The sequence below is a fragment of the Hypomesus nipponensis genome, chromosome 6 (assembly GCF_054491055.1).
Source record: "Hypomesus nipponensis isolate SF chromosome 6, ASM5449105v1, whole genome shotgun sequence".
NCBI classification, from domain to species: Eukaryota; Metazoa; Chordata; class Actinopteri; order Osmeriformes; family Osmeridae; genus Hypomesus; species Hypomesus nipponensis.
The window spans coordinates 19164201-19184137 of NC_140366.1; the positions used below are offsets into that span (position 1 = coordinate 19164201).

Consider the following 19937-nt stretch of genomic DNA (forward strand, 5'->3'; position numbering starts at 1 on the left):
ATGGAGAAATGAGTTGACCATTCTGTTTATTATTTTTCCCTACTGTGGTTTAATGTTACCTTTTCCAACATGAATACATCAGATGCAGGACATTTTACAATGAAAAAAAATAACATTGCCAACTGAATACTTGCAATCTAACAGGAAAGAAAACTACCAACTCACACCTTCAACAAGAGGGACATCTAGTGTCTTGTGGTATGAAGTTTTTTTTTCTCAAAAGAAGATCTCATCAATCTCACAAGCTCCCTACATTTAAACCCTATGCATCTGAACCAAGCTCAACCAAACAACACTTCAAATGGTACAAACACTGATTAAAAAAAAGAATGAAGAAAAAGAAAGAAATACACAGGAGAAGAGTCCATTCATTTGTATGTATTTACATAAGGTCCACTTACAGACATGGAAGTAGCGTGGAGGGTGGGTGGGGGGCTGGTGGAGGGCGGGTGGGGGGCTGGTGGAGGGTGGGTGGGGGTTTGGTGGAGGGCGGGTGGGCTCTGGCAGGTTTACCTCCGGGATGACCTGCTCTCCAGGAGCTGGATGACCAGGCGTGTCTTCAGCGAGGCCAGCTTGGTCATGTAGTTCTGCTGCAGGACGCTGCACAGGCGGCTCCGCAGCTCACACAAGCTGGGCAGGGAGCGGCAGTCCTGCACGTTCAGCAGAGTGTGGAACAACTCGTTCCACAGGTCGCTGTGGGGATTCCTACAGGGGATGATGGACACATAGCCAAGTGCTTGAAACTGAGAATCCCAAATCAAAAGTGATTCGGTTTAGAGATTAAATTCCCACTCTCCGTAACGGTGATTACCTTCTGAAGACGGCGTTGGTCTTCCACACTCCATCCTCATTCTTCACTTGCATGTACGTCCCAAAGATCATGCAGTACACGGTCCCTGCGATTCCAAAGTAGTCTGTCTAATAACACCAGACAGGGAGGCAGTTAGGGCAGGGGTCATCGAAGGCAGATGCTTCATGTAGCGGGCTAAAAGCAGTTACACAAGCTTACCTGGTAGTTCCATGGTCTCCCACTCAACATCTCTGTACACTGGAAGCCGGATGTCATACACTTTGCGGTGAACTCAGTGCCTTCAGGGAAAAGGGTCATGTCGATGCTCTGACCCAGGTCAATCAGAGCCAGTCCATGATCAAGGTTCTCTGGCTCAAAAGAGGTATTGTCCAGGAACCTGAAACACAATGGTCGCCATAGAGATGACAAATCCCCCCCCAGCAAAAGACACACACCCGTGCGCACGCGCCATATTTTCGCCATGGAAACCGTGACAGTTGAACTTTACAGGTTTGATTTGTGGCGGAGAAAAGCGTCTTCCTCTTGATCAGGAGCAGAAAAACAACATGACAGGACCCTCACCTCTCCCCCAACAGGAAGTTGTCTGGTTTGATGTCAGCATGAACTATGTGGATGCTGTGCAGCTGCTCCACCATGTACAGGATACAGACAGTGAAGTACATCACCAGAGGCTGGGGCATCACCTTGTCACTCTGGTTCTTATACAGGTTCACTGCATTCTGGTGAGAGAATAATACATGTAAAAAAAGTAAGCGTTAGGAATGCTCATAATTAAACGTGTAACAGTTAACCGATAATGCGATTGTTTACCGGTTAATATTATCGGTTAAACAGTGTTGGAAATGTTGCGACAATGTCACTAGATTTAGCAACTTTTTACCTTTCCTAGTGACGAAAAAAAGTTGTATCTAGCGACTACCAATATAACTATTATTGTACTTCTGTGTTGTTAATAGCCGCCAATCATGTAGACACAGCCAGCGTCTCGGATTCAATGTGTTTTCGTTTTGGTAATCTGTTTTATTATCTGGTTATAAGGTGTTTTTTCTTATGGATCACAGACACCCATCCATTATACACTTTTCATCTTATAGGTTAACGGTTAATGGTCTTTAAGGAGTGTCGCTTATTGGTCAAATATTTTTTTTCACAATATGAGCAGTAAGTGTAATAGCAAACAACTCCTCTGACACTTCCCTTGTGTGTGGGTCGATATTAATGTGTGAAGTGACCCACCAACAGAGTGCCGCAGCTGTGAAGATCAGCCAGCAGAACGCTGCCGTTCTGGAACAGGTGGGCTGAGAGGACGTTACTGAAGAGGTGTCTTACGCTGGGCTGAAGACGAGCATTCAGCTGAGTGTTGATATAAAACTCCCATGGATTTGCCGGTTTCTGCACCTGCGAAACCAAAACAAGAACATACCCTTTTCAGGCTTCCAAAACATAATAATATCCAGTTTTAAAATGAGTTTCTTTATAGATGTAAATCTGTGACATGTTTTGAATCTGAATTTTACTGTTCAAATTTGAGCAACCTGAATTTCTAAACCTTTAATTTTTGGATCAGATTATCATTATTATTATTTTTTACATTGAACTAAATTCATATTTCAATTTTTAAGAGGTGAATTAAAACCCAACACATTCTGTGGTGTTTACATTTTAATATTCAATGCCTTTTCAATGCCTTTTTAAATTCAAAACGTGATGTCATTATGTTAAGTTTTTTTTTTTATTCAGCTCTCACCTTTAAAACCATTTTCTTGGATGTGGAGAGGTCAGTTGCCTGGTAGACTGTAGCAAACGCCCCTTCTCCCAGGAGACTATCCACCCGTAAGGAGCCTGCACCTGTGGACAGGCATGAATAGTCTTATTAAAAAATGGTGAACTCTAAAGGTTGCAAAAGAAAGACATAACCAGTTTTCCTTCATGCTCACCCATCTTGATGGTCATCTTGGGGCTGATGTTAGGGACTTTGCACTGCCAGGTGGTGCAGTCTGGATGGGAGGTGAGCGGGGTGGAGAGAGTCTCCAGCAGCCTGGAGATGAGCTCCTCATCCCAGGGATCTGAGACCAGCCTCCCAGCTGCGGCTCCTGCTGAGGGGCTCATGGGGACGTCCACGTTCATCTCCTGGCGAGGACTCATCGCTGCGTCCACGCCGGCTCTCTGGATCCAGGCTGGGCTCATGGGCACATCCATACTGAATCTGGGCTCTGGGCTCATGGGGATGTCTGTGCTCTCCTGAGGGAGGATGTCTGCTTTCCGGGGCCCCTGCGGACTCATGAGTGCATCCAGGTCCCGTTCGGTCACAACCTCCGGGCTCCGGATCACCAGCCACTCCGGCCTGGGGACACAGTCTGGGCTCATGGGAACATCAAAGCCAGGCTCTGGGTCTTTCTCAGTGCTGACGGCAGACTTGAGGGTGAAGCCCTGGGACCTTCGCAAGGCCGCCCCGGGCGGGACAGGGGACGGGGGACAGGCTGCCTGAGGAGGCTGCTCCGGGCTCATGTACACATCCCAGCCAGAGCCAGATGCCCTGGGAGGACTGCTGGCCACCTCAGGGCCCTGAGGGGGGACCAGGGTGTGGTCTCTGAAGGACAGCAGGGCAGGCGCATGGTGCACCTCAGTCATGGAGCATGCCGTCAGGCTCCCCTGCCCCAGAGCCAGGCCCTCTCCCACTATCGTGCCCTGCTCAGCGAATCCCTGCCCCCTCGCGGGACCCACCGCTGTCTCCTGGAGATTCTCATCAGACGGACTCTGTTCTATGATGGGGCTGGAGAGGGAACAAACAATGAATCCCATGGTGTTGCCATACCAGCGACTTATAGTTACAGTTGGTGGTTCTGATTACCTGAGTTTCATGGGCTGTCGCATGTAAGGTTTCTCTTCAGGTCCCATGAAAGTTCTGGGGTCGTCGATTTCTGATGCAGCAAACAAATGATTACGTTAAACGGATCAATTAAACTAGCGATGCCAAACCACGTTAAATGTCGGCTCTCAGTAGGTGAGCTGAGGCATACCTTGGTCCTCCTCAAAGTCCCGGGAGTAAGGCTCTTTCTTCTGGAAGGGTGTGGAGACCATGTGGGCCGACAGGGAGAAGTCTCCGGTGCTGTTGGGGCAGGCAGCCAGGGAGGTCAGAGAGTTGTAGCGGGCGCCCCACATGGTGCTCTCTTCTGGGATCAACTCTGTTGGAGTCTCCTGATCCAAACAGAACGTTAGAAAAACATGACAAGAGCTCGTACCCTGCACTCTCCAACACCCGACTCGGACACCCAGGGCGTAGTCAGTTTAGCCAGCACTTACATTTGGTTTCTCTTGTTTTGGCACAGGGATTTCCACCAGGGCCCTTGATGGCCTTGGCTTGTCCACTGTCACTGCAGGACTGTAGAAACACATGGGAACACACAGGACACCGGTGGCATCAACTAACTTCAGAAGTCCGGGGGGAGAAGAAGAAGAAGAAAAAAAAAAGAGTGTTCAGGAGAAAGCCAAGCCTCACCTGCAGTTCTCTTTATCATTCTCATCCTGGAAGATGGCAAACGGGGCCACGGTAGGGGGCTTGTGGAATGAAGTGGCATCCCCTTGACACGATGACACAAAGGAGAAAAGAATATTGACCAATCATGTCAATTAGAGTGAGTAGGCTGCCACCTGGAATATGCAGGAAGAGTGTATATATATGTTTACCCATTCTGTGGTAGCCAGCATCAAAGCTCTTCTCTGCCTGGGCCAAGACGCTGAACGGCTCGTCCTGCAGGAGGGTTGGGGCCAGGAACATGTCCATGATCACATCTGAAGGAGAACACACAAACACACACAAACCAAACCAACACCTACCGACTTAGCTCAACATTTCAAAACATATGAACCGGTTTTACACTGTTAGGTTACAGATAACATCCTCAAGGTACCTCACTGCATATAAACCCTAGGTATGGTGGAGGGGAGGGGGGGCAACGTGCTAGCAGAACTTCTACATGTGAACATGCGTGATAAAGTGTGCTTACCCAGTGCTTCTCGTGTGTTGACGGTGGGGGATGGGAGTACCCTTGAAGGGGTGGCATGCACAATACCCAGAGAAGTGTTAGGGGTGACATGGGAAAAGTTCCCTGTTGCACCTTGTGACACTGCCAGGGAGGATGGAGGGAAGAACATGAGGGTGGAGAGGAAAACACTGCTGGGGTGCATGGTCAAACAGAACAAGGCTGCTTAGGCTGTATAAAGTCAGTGTACTTACCATCTAATTTAGACTCTGCTGCTTCGCAAGCGGACATATTTCTGAGGGAAATAAACATTTAGGAAGTTTCAAATGTAAACAATGACTATGTCCTTGCAATGTGTCATTTCTGAAAAGAAAGATTTCAAAGCGTATCTAGTTTTCAAATGTCGATCCAGATCGAGAGGGAACAGCTGGTCATCATCATCTTTAGCACTCACTGATCTCTGACATGCTGGTACTGCTGGAAACTCGAGGACAGGTGGTTCATCGAATGGTTCATGTGAGGGTGACTCTCCAGATGTGGAGCTTCGCTCTGTGCTCCGCGGGACCAGGCCGGCCCCTGGAGGGCCGGGGAGGGAAGCTCAGAGGGCTGGGGGTTGTGTTCACCCACAGGGGCCTGCAGAGGGGGAGCCGGGGGGTGGGTGGATGGTGTTGGAGCTGCCCAGTGATCCGTCAGACCCAGCCCAAACGGAGGAGAGCATCTGTGGGTGCTCAGACCAGCAACAGGCTCCCCCAGGGAGCTGATCTGATCTCTCCTGCACTGCGTGAGAGCCCCTGGTGCCTTCTCTGACTCTGGCTTCACGTCTGGTGCCAAATTCAACTGCTGGTCTACACTGCGGTGGTTTTTTAGACTGTGCAGGGGGGAGTGTTGCCTGAAGGACTGGTGGAGACATTCTGGATTCAGACTTGTTGCAGTTGTGTTGCATTGTACCTAAAAAAAAAAAAAAAAATACAAATAATAATAATAAAATAAATACATAGACCATGACATTGTGCTTTCCAACAACCAGGTATATTACTTCTCAGGGGTTGCAAAAAATTTGAATAAATGAATAAAGCTATCTGAATTGTATACATAAAGATAATCTTTTTTTTTTTTCCTCACCTGTTGTGTGGGAGGATTGTTGGGAGAGCTTCCAGTTGGCTCCACATTATTCTCCAGATCATCCAGAAGCTGTTTCATCCTCTGGAGCTCATTTTCCTTCTCCCTGGCGAGTCTCTGGCGGGCCTCTGGTCAAAACAAATCAACATCGATGGCAGTTTGGAACAAGAGATCACATCCTCGATACTTTAACAGGGGTGACATATAAATCACAAGCTCAAGTCTGCATGACATCATAACAGTTCAGTTTCCAATATTAAAAGCCTATATATCTAACCAAGCTATGAGACAGAAAATATAGAATATTTGGCTGTAATGTAAGCATCTTCTCACCCAATTCTCTACATTCCTCTTCCTGCTTGCGTCTAACATAGTATTTGGCCGCCCTGACCTCCTCGAAGCATAGCTCAGATCCTTGGCCTTCTAGGGAATCCTTACAGTACATGGACACAGTCTGTAAACTGGAGGCTGAGCCTTGATTGGATGGCTTCCCCACTGCATTTTCAGACCGTGAGATTCTGTGGCAGAGTCACACTTTGTTAGGCCAAAAACAATGTTATAACTTTTAGAGCATGTATTTATTTTCTAAGGACAAGCTGAGCATAAGAGTCTATGAAAGAGAACTCACATGCGTACTGTTCTGTCTGTAGGGAGCTGAGACAGGTCTTCAGGCTCCTGTGGAGGAGAGCAGCTGACTGTGTCATGGCTTGGTAGCAACCAGGCTATATTTAATTGGAAACCTAAATACAATACACAGAAATGTAGACCAACGTCTTGAGACAGAAACGGTTGGATATTCACCTTGCACTGTGGACCGGGCTCTCTGTGAGAGGACATCTGATTGGCCAGTTGAGAATTATGAAGAGGATGTGGGCCATCTGTTATTTTAAAATAATGTGATTGATTAGATATATATTTCATAACCAAACTTGAATCTACATGTCAAAATTGTAAACATCATTGACAGCACGATCCCAAAAAGTTGTCTCACCTAAAACTCCTGCTGAGGGTCTGGAAGTCCTGGACTGAAACATCCTGTAAATTAAACGTAAACATGATCAACACTGAAGAGTAATGAGAAATACATTCTCATCAAAGCACATCAGTAAAGTTAGCAGTCGGCCTAGTTCTTTGGCTACATTTGCCCTTAATTACACTTAATTACAGTCAAAGGGAGACCTAACCTGTACTGCTGAAGCACAGTGTCAGATGGCTTAGCTTGGTTCTCGATGGCTGTCTGGTACACTGCATCAGCGTGCTGGTGCTGGTGGAGCTGTTCAAACTGTTGGGCCCAAGCTACGTAGAGGGCTGCAGTAGTTGTGCCGATGCCCTTACTGTGTATGTAGCTGTACAGCTTGATAGGTTCGTCGTAAAAACTTGCCTGAAATCAAGAGAAAGAAATGTCCTATGGTCGTTTTCGTAAACAATGACAAATACTGCCAAGAGAAAGTAATTTGAAAGTTGAATCACTTGTTAAGTAGTTAAATACTTACACACTTGATGCAGTAGTTCACATATCTTGTGTCATTTGAGTAGCGCCCGTCTTCCAAAAATCTCTGGACGAGGCGATCTAGCACAATTGACAACCCCTTGGCATCTTCAGAAGGAACCCTCTTCTCTAAAAAATCATAAAATCTACAACACGAAACATAATTTGGAGACAACCATCAACTTGCAAGCTGGAAACAAATCCTGAGTGAGAATTATAGTGTGTGGAGTATCACGAAACTCTAGATGTTGCTTAATCATTCATTGCCAAACGTAGTTACCTGGCCCATGAATCTAGAGGGTCATCTCCTGTGTAGCTGGTCATACTTTCTTCAAAACTCCTAATATAAAAATATTATAACACATATAGTTGTGAATGCATCATCGACGAACATAATTTATCATCAAGTCACTGACTTAATAGAAGCAACATAACTAATAATTCCCGTTAACTAGCTAACCTACTAGCTCTACGTCAGAGATTAGCTAGAGCTAGCTACTATGCGCACACATCTCCGGGCCATGGCAAATGTATGTAGTTTAGCACTAGCTACTGTATGTTTTCAGCAACACAATCACTTCTCTGTAACTTAATCCAAAATGTTGTCGAATGCTGTATTACTTATTCAATGAAGGAATAACAAGGTTGTATCATGCAAATTCAACAAGGGCGTTGGTAGACTTGCTACAGTTACTGGCTGATAGTCTTTTTGCTTATGTCTGATCTCTAGTTAGCTGAATTAACTAACCTTGCTATTTAATGTAAACTAAGTATTTATGATGAAACTTACTGTAAATATGTAGAAACATCCATGGTGTGCTTATAAGTAAACAGTTCTACTGAGCACAAAAGATTTTCCAACCCCTGCTAAATTTTCTGGCTAGCGAATAAGTAATTTTCAAAATCCGCGCTACATAGTCGAACGAAAACAAGCGTACACATCGAAGTCACTCGTTTAGGGAAACAGTGACGCACCAGAAGGGCGGAGCAGTCTAATAGACGGGGTCGCGAATTTGTTTATCGAACGGTGGAAGTATCCTTTAATATTGTTTTGTAGAGATTGAAGCAGGTTTCATACCACTGTGCAGAGAGAGAAAATGCTAACATACTAGGAAAAAATATGATTACGACACTGACTAACTATAATGGTTGTACCTTGAAATTGGTGTGCTTGAAAGCGAGGTAGCACAACAGGGCGGCGTAACACATTTAGACTACAGTTGTTATACGTATGTCGTTTGCCATTGGACAAAATGTAAATCGTGTTGGGATTGGCGAAACTGCAACCAATCAGAGCATGTAATTTGTAGCTAACCCTGTTTTAAAGCTCAGCTGATGCCAGTTTATTAAGTTAAAACTATTCAATAGTAATTTACAATATTGCCTTTACACAGACATTAAAATGCATGGACTGGTCAAATGCGGATGGTATGATGCAGCGACTAGTCTAAGAAAATCCAAATGTCTTTCCTAGGCAATGTTTGAATCTGGTGAACTAAATCGTTCGCGGGTATTATTTTCTGTTGAATCTGTGTTTCTGAATGGTTTGATGAATTTCATTGCCTATAAAACCAACGCAACTTCACTGTAAATTCCTTCTTGAGATGTAGTTTGCAGTAGGACGGTACATGTGTAGGTATAAGAATATAGTGGATGACGTCTTAATCGCACTAGTTTGATACCTAAATGCTAAAGTCTGTTGAAGGAGCTAAATTAGTTTTAGAAGGCAGTGTTGCAATGGTTGATGTGATTTTAGGTGTAGATGAAAACGTTTGAAGTTGGACCACGTGCTAAAAGAATCCACGTGCTTAAAGCAGGCTTTTTAAAACGGCAGTACCAGGATTGAATAAATCCCAAATTAGATACATTGTTGATAAATAATTTTGCGTAGTTAAATCGACATGGTTGCTTTACATATATTTAAGTGACTAAAAGCCAGCTACCAAATTATGATCATGGTTACAAGATGAAGCCGTGCTACAACGAAAAGGTTTGTATGCAGATTTAGATCTTTCTTCTGCCCATGTAATGCATTTCCTTTTTGCTGCAATTGTATTGAGGATGACAAAATCCCGAACCTGATAATTATGATTGAAAACATTATCGGATCTGATTTCTGAAATACAATTTTGCAACAAAATATCCTGGTTTTCTCCTTATATTTCCTAGCGTTGACCGAGGTCTTGATTCGTACATGTTCTATGTATCCTTTGTATTGTAGATCTAACCAATTCACTGCACAATTGTCAGCACCGTGTCAGATCTCCCCCTTTTTGTACAGTTAAATTAAAGAATGACCAAAAAAACGAGGTCCTGTGATGTACCTAGACTGTAATCAGCCTAGGGATCGATAATTGTCGGATCTACCAGGATCATGGTCAAGACCATAGGTCATAGATTTTGGTTGGAGAAAATCTAATGAATTGTTTTTAATTTTCTCCAGCCAGGATGCAAGCTTTGATGCCCCGTCTAAATTCAAGTAAGTTTACCTCAAGTTTCTTGCGCCTAAGTTTTCCAATTGGTAAAGAATGTGTTAATGTTTGCACACCCGAGGTATACTGATGTGATGACTTTATCCCGAACCTGATTTCATGTGAATGAAATGGTTTATACGGATCTGATTTCTGATCTGCAGTAAATTCCCTGACGCCTGACCTCTTATGAAAGTTGTCTCCGTGTTAAACGAATGCTAACTATGTATATATTTTTTTACAGGTGGTGACTTGATTCAACTCAGAATGTCATTCAAAGGGAAATGAGTCAGTGGTCTCATACTTTACACAAGCCTCTAGATGTATTTAATGCAACAACGATGGAACTGTAAGTGGTTCTTGTTTCTGTAAATTATGCCCCTGAATAAATATATTTAAGTTATCTGCTTGTTTTCATTTGTGGGTGCTGTGTTCCATGTCTGATTGAAAGCATTGTGACATCATAGTAACCATTCGACTATCTAAATGTCGAGGCAGTTCGGTCCATAGACATATCTATGGCTCGGTCTACACGATTGGGTTTAACTTGCAGCACATTTCACGGTAGCCTAATAGTTTATGCTTATTACTCATTTAACTGTAATCCCACAATTCAGTGCTCCATAGATGGAGACGAATGAACCTGAGGTAAATTATTTTCACTGCCAGCTAGTAAAGGCAAAGTAACTCTAATTGCTGTAGACTTAAAAGCACCACTATGATGGATATGTTCTTAGGACATGCTGTCTTTACATGTTACGATGTTGCGTTTGGAGCAGAAAGAACCATCCATGGAGACTGGAACAGTTGGTTATTCCAGGAACCAGGTTTGCCACATTAAGACCACATGGAATCGGCAGGGCAACATCAACAGAAAGGTGGTGTTAAAATTCCACTTATTTATTTTCGCACTAATAATATTGCTTTGCATTAAATTCAAGCAAATTATCTAGGTTGCTGTAGTCAGGCCCATTATGAGCATGCCTACACCGAGAGGTGATGGGGTTACTGACATCACCCAAAGACTGAACAATCTCTCACACGTGGAACCTTACTTATCTTCACAACAGAGTCGGGCAAGTCTTCTGTTTCTAAATTATTCAATAATTTGATTTTCATTTTATTCACATTCCAGATGGATTAAGACATTACCTTGACTGTGACACAGTTACATAACATTTATTTTTAAATGACAGGTGTCTGTTGCTGCACCACTGACAGTGAATCCCGGTGACAGAGCCTCTGCTTTCACCCTTGCTCTGAGAGCGGTTCTGGAGGACTTTGAGGTCTCTGATGGGGCCTGGACTCTCCAAAGAGCTCTGGAGATAATCTTGTCAGATAACGATTGGGATTTATCAGACTCTTCATCAGACTCTTCATCATCAGAGTCTTCCTTGTCCTCGTCTTCATCATCATCAGAGTCTTCCTTGTCCTCGTCTTCATCATCATCAGAGTCTTCTTTGTCCTCGTCTTCATCATCATCAGAGTCTTTATCATCATCATCATCCTCTTCATCATCCTCTTCTGACACAGATTGAGATTAATTTGCTATTGGCGCATTTAAATGCTGGATTGAATTAGTTGCTGACGTCAAGGCCAGCGTCGTACTGTAACTGATACTTTTAATTAAACTGAGCATGTATTATACCTTCGTGTTCTCTAATATTGCAATAAAACTTAACTAACCCATTGTAGAGATCGCTCATACAGACACAATTAATGCTAATAATGTTGGTTGAAAGATGACCAAATCGTGGGACATGGACATTTGTATCATAAAAGGATTAATTGGTGGGGCCCAATCGACTTGAAATGTTGTAGAGCTAATGCAGCATTGCCGTGGTTTTTATAGAGTTGCTCGGTTATTGCCCCAATACGTTTGAGGTCCAATACCCTTTTCAGTAAGATGTTGGGGCTCTGCCCTTACATAACCTGGCCCCCCAAAAAACGAAAATGGATAAGCCCGTGTATAGCTGTTGCAGAAACCCCATAGATGCAAGAGGGTTTGCGGCGTTGACGTAGACGCCATTTTAGTTTTACGGGGGAGGGAGAGAACAGAATCGAACGAACGCCGGGGAATTGTAGCTTGCTAGATATTTTTCTTTTTTTATTTCCCCAATCCTGAAACGAGACACAATCAGCACCGTGCACCTTAGTGAAACGACACAAGGTACGTGTTATTTAGTGAGCACGGATGGAATAAGGACATAATCCTTAAATTACGTAACCAATGTTTGCAAACAGTGTATGTGGAAAGTGGCTTAGCTAGGCTAGCTATCAAATTTATGTTAGCCAGCCGGTCTAGGTAGCTAGTGTGCCTGGGTATGGCTAGCAAATTATTCCAGTTAGCTTGCCTTCATTGGTTTGCTTAACTCCATTAGTTAAACGAGTGATACATGTGGAACGTCAAGTCAACAGCTGAGCATGTTTGCCGTCGTCTGTTAACCCAAGTTACCAGTGTTAGTCGGTTAACTTGTTTATTTGTCTGTTTTGAAATGTAGAGGTGTCGTTAGCTAAGCTAGCAAGCAAGCTAGTTCGAGAGGCGTGGCTCAAGTGCATTGAGACTCTGAAATGTGCCTACCGATTGCTAAGCAGTGCTTGCTATTACCGATTGTGACATGAATCTTGGCAAACTACTGGATGGACTGCATGGACATTTAAGTTCACTCCCAAACAGCATATGATGTGGCTTCGGATTAGTTTGGCTACTGCAACGTTGGTTTCAGACGTTTCCGTCCAGGAACATGTGGTTGTAACATGCATCCTCCTGGCCGCAAACTGCTTAGGCCGGCCAAATCTATGTCATGTGGCCATTATATTCTTGTGCACCTAGCTAGCTGATGTATCACTCCTTCGTTGTCTAGCCTGCACTTTTGAGTTTACCTGCCTTGATTAAGTCTCCAAAATGTATGTCAGAGTAAAATTCTGCTACCTTACACGGTTAGTTTTCCTATTCGTCATTCATTCCTACTTTTGCGTGCTTTCCGCGCGTATGTATGTATCTATGTATGACGAGTTTGTTGCACGTGCCACTTGTTTTCATGAGGCATGGCCGTTTCTTTTTTCACCATGACACTCTACTGTTGATTAATTATGGGTTATTACATTTCACAGATGTCTGAAGACATGGCATCTGATCATGTTAATGGGAATGGTACACAAGAATCGATGGATACGACTGCAGCAGTCACCCGCTCTGAACACTTCCAAACTTTATTAGATGCAGGTTTACCACAACAAGTTGCTGAAAAACTAGATGACATTTACATAGAAGGTAAGCAACGTTCACCGCAAAGATTTTCCCCTTCAGGATTTCTTTTGACTTAAGTTGACAAGACAGAACAAACATCCCATATCAAAACAAGCACATATCAACAAAATGCTTAAAAAAAAATGCTGTAGCTGAAGAATACATTTCTTACTGTAGAAGGATTAGCCCGTGCTCTTCCTTATTAGACGAGCTGGGTTGATGAGGGGGCGGGCCTCGGTATGGTCTCAGGGGAAAGAGGAATCCTGCTGGGCATGTGCAGAACAATAGCAGCAGCTGTCTAGGGGCACGAGGGACAGGTGACGCCAACCCTCCCTCCAAGTATATTGTTTACATGTTAATTACTATTGTGTGCCCGAATAATATATGAAGGTGATTGTTCATACTTTTTAAAACGTTTTTTTTTTTTTTTTCTACCATAACTGAAGACATTGATGTTCTTAATATTTAAATTGAACTCTTAGCAATAGCTCCAACAGATGAAATGTCTATACTGTGGCCTGAAGAAACTCCACGTTGGTTGAAACATTTTAAAAGTAAGAAAATGTTTGCTTTGTGTTTGAAATATTGCTCTCTTTCTCCAGGACTGGTAGCGCACAGTGACCTAGATGAAAGAGCAATTGAAGCGTTGAAAGAATTTAATGAAGAAGGCGCCTTGCAAGTCCTGCTGCAGTTTAGGGAAAGTGATCTGTCACATGTTCAGGTAAGTATAGCCCTACACGCACATCTTTTGATCGAGAGTGGTTTGGATCTAAATCCTGATCTTTGCCCGTTCAGAACAAAAGTGCCTTTCTCTGTGGAGTTATGAAGACTTACAGACAGAGGGAGAAGCAAGGGACCAAAGTTTCAGATGCCACAAAAGGACCAGATGAAGCTAAAATCAAAGTATGTAAACGTTTGGAAGTGGAGTCATGGAGTGTGTGCTCCCTGTTTGTGTCTGTACATACTAGAGGGCTGACCAATTGTGACCTTTCCATAATTTCTGTATTTATTTTAATCTTTCTGTTTAATCTGCAGGCTCTGCTGGATAGAACCAGCTACACGCTTGACGTAACAACGGGTCAGAGGAAATACGGTGACCCCCCACCAGAGTCGGTGTATTCAGGGACGCAGCCCACTGTTGGAACAGAGGTATGGTTCTGCCCAGACGGGATGGAAACGACAGTTGATTGCCGACCTCCTCTGCTTTATGGTGACTCTCTTGTTCTCCTGGAGAAACATTTACATTTAGTCATTTAGCAGACGCTCTTATCCAGAGCGACTTCCAGTGAGTACAGGGACATTCTCTGAGGCAAGTAGGCAACCTTCTGATGAATAGCTCGAGTCCCTAACCGCTCAGCCATCTGACCCCCTTGAGGGAAACACTCGCTACGTTGAGAGGTTGCTGCCTGGATCTGACTGGGTTTAAGGTGGATGTAATCTGCCTGTGCAGATAACAACTTGTCATGAACAGTTAGTTATAAAGAGGATGCAGTGTTCTTTGGTTTCAAATGAAACCTTCCTAACTTTGAACTACTTACTTGAAATACTTTTGAAGTGCTCTCACCAAATCCCTTCAGTCTCCTTAACGCAATCCTAGACCACTTCACGATCAGCTGACGGTTTCTTATGAATTGCTCTTTCTTTCCAGATATTTGTAGGGAAGATTCCACGAGACCTGTTTGAGGACGAGCTGGTGCCTCTCTTCGAGAAGGCGGGGCCTATCTGGGATCTGAGGCTGATGATGGACCCCCTTAGTGGCCTCAACAGAGGCTACGCTTTTGTCACTTTCTGCACTAAAGAGGCTGCACAGGAGGCAGTGATACTTGTGAGTGTCTCAACAAGCCTTAATCTTCCAGTTCTGGTTTGTTCGGTAGATCGTTAAGATGCAAGCTCAATGCTTAATTTATTAAGCATTATGTTGTTTTGCTGGTTCCCTTTCACATCTACTGTGCTCTTGGTCACATCTCACTTTCTTTGAAGTTAAGGAAGTCACAGTCATGTATTTGCTTTTGTCCACAGTGTAATAATAATGAAATTCGACCTGGAAAGCACATTGGAGTGTGTATTTCAGTAGCCAATAACAGGCTATTTGTCGGCTCCATCCCGAAGAGTAAAACAAAAGAGCAGATTGTGGAGGAATTTGCTAAAGTTACAGGTAAGGAACCCATACCATTTTAGAGCTCTCTTTTGAAGACTCCCTATTTCAACAGCTCTAGTTCATATTAGTAATGAGCATGAAACGGACTGACCCCTTTCCTAACCCTTCAACGCAGAGGGACTTAATGATGTCATACTGTACCATCAACCCGACGACAAGAAAAAGAACAGAGGTTTTTGCTTTCTGGAATACGAAGACCATAAAACTGCTGCCCAGGCCCGCCGAAGGCTCATGAGCGGCAAAGTGAAGGTGTGGGGGAATGTGGTCACTGTGGAATGGGCCGACCCCATAGAGGACCCAGATCCAGACGTCATGGCCAAGGTAAACCAGCGCCGTCTGTTTAAATTAAAATGTGGTGAGGAGCAGGAGGAACCATAACATGGGGTTCATTTAGCCGCTTTCCTTAAATCAAAGGGCCCCATTGTGTAGGGACACAAAATATGTATTTTGACTTGTTCAACCGTTGCTTCACGTTGGATTCTGTGTAAGCTTAATCTAAAATTGAAGTTGTTGAATTATTTGATTCAAATACAGAAGCTCAGGGAATAGTTATACAGTGTGAAATGCCTTAACTCATAATCTTTGATTAGTTATTTAATTTTTTTTCCTGTCTTGTTTCAAACCAACAGGTCAAAGTTTTGTTTGTCCGCAACCTCGCAAACAGTGTTACTGAAGAAATACTTGAACAAACCTTCAGCCAGTTTGGGAAGTTGGAGCGAGTTAAGAAACTGAAAGATTATGCCTTTATTCACTTTGAGGAACGGGATGGTGCAGTCAAGGTATTGAGCATACCCTGATATTCTGCTTTGGTGGGAAAATAAACACTTTCAAAGTATGCAAGACATCAAATGTGTGACGCATTATGTTTTTCCTGTTGCCTTTCTCCACAGGCATTAGATGAAATGAATGGTAAAGATCTGGAGGGAGAACACATAGAAATAGTGTTTGCCAAGCCCCCTGATCAGAAGAGGAAAGAACGCAAAGCCCAGAGACAAGCAGCCAAAGCACCAACGTAAGAGAGGATTTCACTTCCAACCTGCCATTCTGTGTTAGTGCATCCCACGTCCAGTGTCTTGATCCCGCTTGTGGCGTTGTCTCTCCTCTGCTTGTCTCCCACAGATATGATGATTACTATTACTATGGTCCTCCTCACATGCCCCCTCCCTCCAGGGGGCGTGGTAGAGGTGGTGGGAGGGGCGGGTACTCTTACCCCCCCGACTACTACGGCTATGAGGATTACCATGATTACTATGGGTATGATTATCACAACTACCGCGGTGGATACGAGGACCCCTACTACAGCTACGACGACTTTCAGGCCCCCAGCAGAGGGAGAGGGGGCAGAGTGTCCCGGGGGGGCTCCCCAGGCCGGGGCCGGGGGGCAGGCGGTCCCCGCGGCAGGGCCAGCTTCTCCCAGCGAGGAGGTGGAGTGGGTCCAGGAGGAGGCAGAGGCGTGCGAGGGGCCAGAGGAGGCGTGCAGCCCAGAGGCCGCGGGGTACGTGGTGCAAGGGGTGGCCGCGGTGGAAATGTAGGAGGAAAGCGCAAAGCTGATGGGTACAACCAGCCAGATTCCAAACGACGCCAGACCAATAATCAGAACTGGGGCTCTCAACCCATTGCTCAGCAACCGCTACAAGGTGGTGATCATACTGGTAACTATGGTTACAAGTCTGACAACCAGGAGTTTTATCAGGATTCTTTTGGGCAACAGTGGAAGTAGAACAGTAAGGCTTTCATAACAAATCCCTTTTTTTAGAGACTTGATCTGATTGGCCCCAAAATCCATACTGTTGCTACGTTTTCAAATTGGTGACATCTGGCAAGTTGCTCTTGTATATATTTTAATAATCCGCTTGGACTTGAACAGTAGTCACACTCCTACCTGCTTCTGGCGAACTTGGTTTAATGTTTTCAAGTTGATTGATGCGAGTCCCATAATCAGGTTTGAAATTTTAGATTTGCAATCATGTGCTCCACTTGTCTATTTGGCTATAGTTTTATGTATGTTTTAATGGTCTCCATGTCTTAAGTAGCTAACAGCAAAACAAAGCTTATGTCTCCTAAACATGTATTTAAAACAAAAATGAAACTACAATTTGTATGTCACAAGGATTATGCTAGGTTATGGCGTGTCTTGTTTTTGGAAGAAAAAAAAGGATCATAGTCCTATTTTTGGCTAAACATTTTGGCTTGTATTTTTTGCTGTTTGTCTGCTTTAATAAACATACACACACAAGTGTACAAAACCTCAAATTGTGTTGCCAATTCCTGTTTCGGCAAATTCTCTCTTCAAATTCCCTTCAAATTTAAGGCTCCTTGTGGAAGGAATGGACCAAAGGTTTGCCTGTGGTAGCCACATGGTGCAATGTCACTTTGCATGCCATTAAATTCTAAACCACCTGAGTTTTAACAGGCATCTTTCCTCAAATTAAGTGTTATGTATGTGTAGTGACATACTCCATTGTTCAGGTTTAATAATATAATTTCTAAATTATATTATGTCCAAATACTTGCATATTGTTTATATATACATATAAACTCTGGGAAAACATGGTTATGGTGACTGTCGAGACAGATTCCAAACCCATTTATAACCAAACAACTTCTTGTGGCTACCGAGGAAAGCACAATTTGTTAAGTAAGAAAGATCTTCCTTAGAGGCCTCAATACTTTGCACATTTATTTCAAATTCACAAGATGAATCAATCATGGAAAATGTTTGGCATTTGTGTTAACCGCTTGTGCTGCTTTTTGCTTGTAGACCAGCCATTCACCTGCCATAACCCCTAATTAGTGTTCACTCATACGTCTTCATTGTTGTAGCTTGTAAAGGTCCTATTGGACCTCGTCATAAAAGTGTAGCCTTGTGCATGCGAGGGTGTAAAGTTATAGTGAAGGCTTGTCCGTTTTCCGTTAACTGGCTTTTCATGTGAATACATTGTTTTATCAGTGTGTGTATATGTTCTGTGATATCTGTGCTCCATCCTCTCTAATTGCATCCTTCTGTTACCTGACTAGCAGGGAAAAGGGGTCGAAGATGGTCCTGAACTGTCCCTATGAAGACTGGCCTGCTCTATGGGGTTACACTGCAAGCTGCCAATGGATGCGATGGTAAGGTCAACCCAATGATCTAATTGTAATCACCAGCCTTACAAAAGCATATTTCCCAAACTGCCACTTAAAGATAATCAAGTAAGAAAAATAAAGATGTTTGGTTGAACATATGTTTTTATAAGCTTGCCACCTCCCCAAAGATAACGCCATTTTGAGACGATGGAATAATGTGAAAAAGGTTAAAGGTGAACCCACCCTGAAAGTAAATGTAAATGTATTTTGCACTTTGTCTAAGTTTGGAGTGGCTCCAAGGAGCTTGATGCTAATGTATGTTTTTGTTCTAACTGCAGTGTTAGCATTGTGGTCATGACTTGGTTTAAACATTGTTTATGACTGGTTTAACCACCTGTCATAGAGGGTCAGGCATTCCTGGAAGCGGTTGGTTATCTACCTCAGTACAGAGGATTCAACTGCTCTGTCTGCACTGTACATAATTAAGGAAACTGATGATAGCAGGGCGTTCAAACAAATATGCACAAGAGAAACAGCAGCCTTCTCAGAGCTTATTTTTGTTGTGCCTGGCGTTTGTCTGGCACAGCAACAGGCAAACTGGGCATGTTAACTTCTCTCAAAATGAGCCCAAACAAGCCTTTTTGTAGTCCTGTTTTAAATGAGTTAGCTACATGTCTTTAGATTATGTAGTGGTTGAATGATAAGTTTAGGAACATGTTACTTTTGTAAATGCTTGAACACCAGGAAACACCAGTTAGTTTTTTTTTTTTACATTTCATTTAGAAGCTTTGCAGTGTGAACACTTTCCTTAACAGGGAGGGATGAGGCGTAACTTTTGTATGTGGTAGAATCCCCCTTGGACTGATAGCATACACAAATGTTTGAAAGCCATCTGCCAATTGTGTACAACTGAAAGAACATTTGCCTAATCATGCACAACATGAAGGATCAATGACATCCAAGCTGCCTTTTTGTCACATTTGACATATGTGACAAGTGTCTTGAATCTGCATCATGTTGAGTATGTGATTACTAGCTGGAGATGACTGGGATTGTCCAGTACAAAAGGGATTCTTGTATCTTCCTCTATGGATTGTGGAAGTACAGTAGACTGAAAAAGTCAATCAGGTTTTGTACACAGCAGACTCCCTCTAAGTCTATATCACCACAGACTACTTTGAAAAGATGTTACCAGTTATGAAAAAACTGTTGGTATGCTAACAAGTGTTTTTGCATACTTGCAAATTGTTTTATACTGTATAGTGAGGCGAGTGTAACTTATTTTTTTAATAAAGTTCTTGACTTTCATCTCTCTTGTGTTAAATTTGTTGCTGTGACTGAACTGTCTGTAAGAAAGAAAATGTTTTAGTTGAATATGAACCTGTTGATTCAAATTGCAATGGCTTCAAATCTGAAAAGCAATTTGAAACTGGGATTTAGGGTCTTAAGTCAAAGTTCAGTTAACGTCAAATGATGAAATGTAGGGTATATGAATTCTGGTATGTCACGATAAGTAGGCATACATTTTAATTTAATCTCAAATGTGATAAGCAAAGAAATCCACTAAAGGCAGGATTAGACTTTTTCACC

The 19937-nt window shown here is 43.3% G+C and overlaps 2 protein-coding genes, 1 long non-coding RNA gene and 2 other non-coding genes across 7 annotated transcripts; 4 read left to right on the plus strand and 1 right to left on the minus strand.

Moving 5' to 3' along the window:
* Positions 1–471: 471 nt before the first annotated feature.
* On the minus strand, positions 472–8579 carry bub1 (BUB1 mitotic checkpoint serine/threonine kinase). Its single transcript, XM_084699559.1, has 24 exons — positions 8193–8579; positions 7683–7742; positions 7407–7548; positions 7098–7294; positions 6905–6948; positions 6715–6791; positions 6542–6588; positions 6247–6431; positions 5917–6041; positions 5249–5742; positions 5049–5089; positions 4819–4938; positions 4499–4603; positions 4311–4392; positions 4115–4193; positions 3832–4009; positions 3663–3732; positions 2749–3584; positions 2559–2659; positions 2048–2209; positions 1373–1530; positions 1010–1187; positions 812–918; positions 472–705 (listed from the first exon to the last, which is right to left on the minus strand). The coding sequence occupies exons 1-24, from the start codon at positions 8213–8215 to the stop codon at positions 510–512; spliced, it is 3807 nt and encodes a 1268-aa protein (XP_084555685.1). The 5' UTR covers positions 8216–8579; the 3' UTR covers positions 472–509.
* A 393-nt stretch (positions 8580–8972) lies between these two features.
* Positions 8973–10769, plus strand: LOC146287506 (uncharacterized). The gene is made up of 4 exons (XR_014758431.1): positions 8973–9392; positions 9846–9881; positions 10118–10521; positions 10653–10769. It is a non-coding gene; the product is annotated as an uncharacterized LOC146287506 (long non-coding RNA).
* On the plus strand, positions 9456–9525 carry LOC146287507 (small nucleolar RNA SNORD50). Its single transcript, XR_014762359.1, has one exon. It is a non-coding gene; the product is annotated as a small nucleolar RNA SNORD50 (small nucleolar RNA).
* LOC146287508 (small nucleolar RNA SNORD50) lies at positions 9961–10033 on the plus strand. Its single transcript, XR_014762358.1, has one exon. It is a non-coding gene; the product is annotated as a small nucleolar RNA SNORD50 (small nucleolar RNA).
* Positions 10770–11875: 1106 nt separating the features above from the next.
* On the plus strand, positions 11876–19655 carry syncrip (synaptotagmin binding, cytoplasmic RNA interacting protein). Of its 3 annotated transcripts, none has more exons than XM_084699561.1 (12): positions 11882–12043; positions 12988–13147; positions 13726–13844; positions 13919–14026; positions 14159–14272; positions 14772–14948; positions 15143–15278; positions 15397–15602; positions 15911–16060; positions 16172–16293; positions 16401–16776; positions 18300–19655. In XM_084699561.1, exons 2-12 carry the CDS (start codon positions 12988–12990, stop codon positions 18339–18341), a joined length of 1710 nt encoding a protein of 569 aa, XP_084555687.1. In that variant the 5' UTR covers positions 11882–12043; the 3' UTR covers positions 18342–19655. The 3 variants fall into 3 exon arrangements, with proteins under 3 accessions (XP_084555686.1, XP_084555687.1, XP_084555688.1); XM_084699562.1 differs by having other exon boundaries at positions 18303–19655; XM_084699560.1 differs by lacking the exon at positions 18300–19655 and having other exon boundaries at positions 11876–12043; positions 16401–17534.
* The last annotated feature ends 282 nt before the right edge of the window (positions 19656–19937 follow it).